Source organism: Suricata suricatta, chromosome X (genome assembly GCF_006229205.1).
Source record: "Suricata suricatta isolate VVHF042 chromosome X, meerkat_22Aug2017_6uvM2_HiC, whole genome shotgun sequence".
Taxonomy (NCBI): Eukaryota; Metazoa; Chordata; class Mammalia; order Carnivora; family Herpestidae; genus Suricata; species Suricata suricatta.
This window is the reverse complement of record NC_043717.1, coordinates 703674-708784: the sequence shown is the minus strand read 5'-3', so window position 1 is coordinate 708784 and position 5111 is coordinate 703674. Positions and strand designations below refer to the sequence as shown.

At 62.3% G+C, this 5111-nt stretch overlaps 1 protein-coding gene across 1 annotated transcript in view; it reads left to right on the top strand.

Annotated features, from left to right (window-relative positions):
* The window catches only part of ASMTL (acetylserotonin O-methyltransferase like), a 19022-nt gene that overhangs the window by 13440 nt on the left and 471 nt on the right, over positions 1-5111 (top strand). Inside the window, exons 10-11 of the mRNA XM_029930980.1 lie at positions 1033-1171; positions 5078-5109. Of these exons, the coding sequence (XP_029786840.1) occupies positions 1033-1171; positions 5078-5109 (171 nt within the window). The remainder of the gene's footprint in view (positions 1-1032; positions 1172-5077; positions 5110-5111) is intronic.

Genomic DNA, 5111 nt, shown 5'->3' with positions numbered 1-5111 from the left:
GTGTGTGTGCACATGGTTCTGTGTGTGCGCATGAGGGTGTGTGTGTGCGCATGGGTGTGTGTGTGTGCGCGCATAGGTCTGTGTGCACACATGGGTGCAGGTGTGCACGTGGGTGTGTGCGCACATGGGGGTGTGTGTGTGCACATAGCTGTGTGCACGCGCATGGGTGTGTGCGTGCGTGCGCATGGGTGTGTGTGCACATGGTTCTGTGTATGCGCATGGGTGTGTGTGTGTGTGCGCATAGGTCTGTGTGTGCACACATGGGTGTGGGTGTGCACGTGGGTGTGTGTGCACATGGGGGTGTGTGCGTGCACATAGCTGTGTGTGTGCACATAGCTGTGTGCACGCGCATGGGTGTGTGTGTGCGTGCGCATGGGTGTGTGTGCACATGGTTCTGTATGCGCATGGGTGTGTGTGTGTGTGCGCATAGGTCTGTGTGTGCACACATGGGTGTGGGTGTGCACGTGGGTGTGTGCACATGGGGGTGTGTGCGTGCACATAGCTGTGTGCGCACATAGGTCTGTGTGTGCGTGCACATGGGTGTGTGTGTGCATGGGTCTGTGCGTGCACATGGGTGTGTGCACACATGGGGGTGTGTGTGCCCATAGGTCTCTGTGCGTGCACACGAGTCTGTGCGCGCACGTAGGTCTGAGCAGTACGGGGCCGGGAGTGTCCGCGGCGCTGGCTGTAGCATGGACACCGACGCCGTCGCGGTGTGGGGCCGGTGGGGACATGCGATGGCACAGATGGCGTCCGCACATGTCTCCCACCAGCCGAGGGCGGGAACGGAAGTCACCCACGAGCCAGAGCAGGGAAGCTTGGGTTAGAGGCGAGGGAGGACACCCAGGGGCAGCTGCACAGGCGGGAGCGACGCAAAGAAACACTTCCGGTCCCGGAACCCGGGACCACCGTGGCCGGTCGGGGGCCGATGCGCTAGCGGCCGGGGGTTAGGACCTGGACGTTTGGGGCTGGGGACACAGCATTTCTCGGGGGGAGGGTGAGAGCAGCAGTGTCCCCGATGGGTCATGACATCTTGTTTTCCTACCAGGTGACTTCTTCAAGGCCAGCCTCCCCGACGCCCACCTGTACATCCTTTCCAGAATTCTCCACGACTGGGCAGAGGACGAAGTGCAGGAGCTGCTGCGCCGGGTGTCGGGCAGCTGCAAGCCAGGTGAGTCCCTCCGCTTAGAAAGCGAGGAGAAACGAAGCGGGAGCCCCAAGCGCCCTGGCGCACACTGTCCCGGCCCCCCCTAGGACGCCGGCTGCATTCCCAAGGAGGCTCAGCGTCCTGGCCCCATAAACAGCAGTTCGTTTTCCGCTTTGCCAGAAACGATCCTCATGTTTGCTCTCGCGTTTCACACAAAAAGCAAAGCAAGCGTCAGGTGCCACAGGGACTCCTAGAGAGACAGAAACACACAAAGATTTATCGCAAGGATTGGCTCATGGGATCGTGGAGGCTGGGATGCCCCAAATCTGCAGGGCAGACCAGCCAGCTAGAGACCCGGGGACAAACTGATGCCGCGGCGCTGGTCCCGACACTGGCTGGAGGCAGAATTCTCTCCTCCTGGGGGGTGGCAGTGTATTTTCATTTGGCGCCTTCAACTGATTAGACGAGGCCCACCCACGCCCTGAGGGCCACCTGCTTTGCCCCAAGTCGGGAGATTTAGATGATAATCTCATCCGAAAGGCACCTTCTCGGGAACACGCAGAATGATGCTCAACCACATATCTGGGCACCTTGGCACGGCTCAGACGACCCGTAAAATTAACCATCACTGGCCGCCTGCACACACAGCCCCTCCCCTGCAGCGCTCTGATGCCCTGCAAAGCCAGGAAGGCTGTCTCTGGTTATCTGTGGCTCCTGTCTCGGGCACAGGGCCCCGTGGAGGGCGCACGGGAACATTTTGTCTGGACAAGGGTCGGTGATGCCTCCTGTCCAGCTCTGGGGCCTCCCTCCACGTGGCAGGGCTGAGACCCAGAAGCCGGGAACCCGCCCCATCCCGTGTCGGGATCAGAGCCGGTATTTCAGGAAACAGCGCCACCCAGTGGCCATGCTATGAATCCAGCAGGGAAACCGATTTCCACGGATTCCCGAATTACTGGGTCACGTTGTGGTCGCAGAAAAGAGGACCATAGACGTGTGTGGACTCGAGGCATTTCCAGGAGGCTGCCGGAAGGACGTAGAGACCGACGTGCAGGAGTCGGTGCCCAGAGTGGCTCGCACGATGGGGCAAGTGGGGGCCCCAGGGGACGGCCGGACAGGCGCCGGGGAGGGGCGGGGAAGAGGCCTGTGGGCGGGGCACCGAGAGACGGGGCACCGATGAGTTACGTCAGGCGTCTGAGGATTTGGAAACAGCATTGCAACGTGTTCACAGATGCACCAGAGCATTTGGGAAATTGTTAAAAAGAACCACAGAGAAAATGAAGCACCTTCTTCTAAATGAGCGAGTGTCCGTGCGGAGGAAGGCAGGTCGTTAAGGCATCCCTGCTGGTCCCTGTAGCAACGGGCTCAGTGTCCCTTCCCCCCTGCATTCACCGCCACCGGGAACACGGAACAGAACGTTATTTGGAAACAGGGTGTTTGCAGGTGTGAGGACGTGAAGAATCTGATGTGAATTCATCCTCAAACACGGTGGCCATCAATGCAATGACAGGTGTCCTTGTAAGAGACAGAAGACGAGACACAGACACAGGAGAAGCCACGTGAAGACAGGCAGAGACGGGTCAAATGGGACCACAAACCCAGGGACACCTGGAGCCCCAGAAGCTGGGAGAAGCAGGAAGGACCCTCCCCTGCAGCCTCAGGAGGGAGCACAGCCCTGCCCTGCCTAGATCTCAGGGGTCCCGCCTGGGTCTCAGGGGCCCTGCCTGGATCTCAGGGGTCCTGCCCCTCCTGGGTCTCAGGGGCCCTGCCTGGATCTCAGGGGCCCTGCCTGGATCTCAGGGGTCCTGCCTGGGTCTCAGGGGCCCTGCCTGGATCTCAGGGGCCCTGCCTGGATCTCAGGGGTCCTGCCTGGGTCTCAGGGGTCCTGCCTGGATCTCAGTGTCCTGCCTGGATCTCAGTGGTCCCGCCCCTCCTGGATCTCAGGGGTCCCATCTGGATCTCAGGGGTCCCGTCTGGATCTCAGGGGTCCTGCCCCTCCTGGATCTCAGGGGTCCTGCCTGGATGTCAGCAGCCCTGCCTGGAAGTCAGTGGCCCTGCCCCGCTGGATCCGACTTGTGACCTGCAGGGGACAGTGAATGACTGGTCTGTGGTCGATCGTCACCGCAGCCCCAGGACACGGATGCTGTCAGCGAGAGGCAGATTTTCACACGTCAGACGCACGTCGTCACGTGGACACTGAGACTGCTCAGCAGGAGAACTGTGGTCCCGGAGGGCGTGTGTGTGCCTGTGTTTCTGCGCTGCGCTCCCGAGGCCTGGAACAGAGCCCAGCGGAGCATCCACGTCCACAAAGCCGAGAACGGAGGCATCACAACAGGGCGGCAGCCCCTGGGGAGGAGGCAGGTTGGGGACTGAGCACCCGCCCACCTTGACGTCCCTCCGGAGACAGCCCGAGACAATTCAGCTCCGAGTCATGTTTATTCTGCGGAGGGTTGGGGGGAGGAGGGGGGAGGGTGCAGGGGTGCACTGAGCCTCCTCTGCTGGCTGGAACCGCTCGATAGATATTCAGGGACCCTGCCAGCCATCCATGCCAGGTGATTAGCTTGCGGGGGGGCGGGGGGCGGGGAGGGCTGGGGGAGCTGGAGGGGGCGAGGGGTGGGGCTTAGTGGTTATCTGCACCCCGGGCTTCCGGCCTGAGGGCTGCAGGAGAGAGCTCAGAGTGCCCCGTTTTGTGGTTTTTTTTTAAATGTTTATTTTTGAGAGAGAGCGAGCGAGTGAGCAGGGGAGGGGCACAGAGAGAGGGAGACAGAATCAGAAGCAGCTCCAGGCTCCGAGCTGTCAGCACAGAGCCCGACGCGGGGCTCGAACCCCCACCCCATGATCTCGTACTGTGAGATCATGACCTGAGCTGAAGTCGGACGCCTGTCTGAGCCCCTCAGGCGCCCCCCAATGTGCCCAGTTTTAACAGTATCTGTTTCCCAGCGGCTCGATTGAACCCCCACTCTTGATTTCAGCTCAAGTTCCGGAGATCGAGCCCCGTGTTGGGCTCTGCGCTGACCGCACAGCCTGCTCCAGATTCTCCATCTCTCTCTGTGCGCCCCCCATAATCAACTTTTTAAAAATTAAAAAACCAAAACGGAGCAAACATGCACTCCTTCCTTTCCCGCTCCGTCTGATCCCAGGGGCGCTGCCTTCTCCGGAAAGCTCTGGCAAAGGGATGGGGACAGAGATGCGCGCACTTTGTGCTGGAAGCTCTCCCGTCCTGTGCACCTGCACCCCCGGAGCTCCTGGAGCTGCTGCGGGTGTGCTAGGCCTTCCCAAGCCCGGCACGCAGCCTCCTGCGATTTCCGGAGCGCATGCGTGGTGTGCTCCCGGATGGGATCCTGCGGTGCCGGCTCCGCTGTGACTGTGCGCACTGGGCACAGTCCCCTCGCCCCCAGGCTGGGCCCTGACACGTCCCCTCTGCCTGTTCCCTGTCCGTCAGCCTACTTTCTCCTGTCTCCCTCCCTGTCTATGTGGGCCCTTCCCCGGTTCCGTAGGTCGCGCTGTCCTCGCCCTCCACTGCCCTCGGCCTCCTTGGCCTCCGTGAACCCTGGCCTCCACTACCCTCGGCCTCCCCCCAGCCTGGCGCGCGCTGCCCTCAGCCTCCACTGCCCTCGCCCTCCGCAGGCTGCTGCACGCTGCCCTCCGCCTCCCAGATCCCTGGCCCCCAGTGCGCTCGGCCCCCCTGATCCCTGGCCCCCAGTGCCCTTGACCCCCCCACCCCCATTCCTGGCCCTCAGTGCGCTCGGCCTCCCTGATCCCCAGTGTGCTCGCCTCCCCCACCCCCCCATCTCTGGCCTCCAGTGCCCTCGGCCTCCGCAGCCTGGCGCGCACTGCCCTCCGCCTCCCTGAAAGCAGTCCCCAGCGCCCATGCTAGCTAACCCTGCTCCCCGGAATCGTGCGCAAGACTCCCTGTGTCTCCGTTCCCCGCAGGCGCTGGCCTCCTGGTGGTTGACGCGGCCCCGGT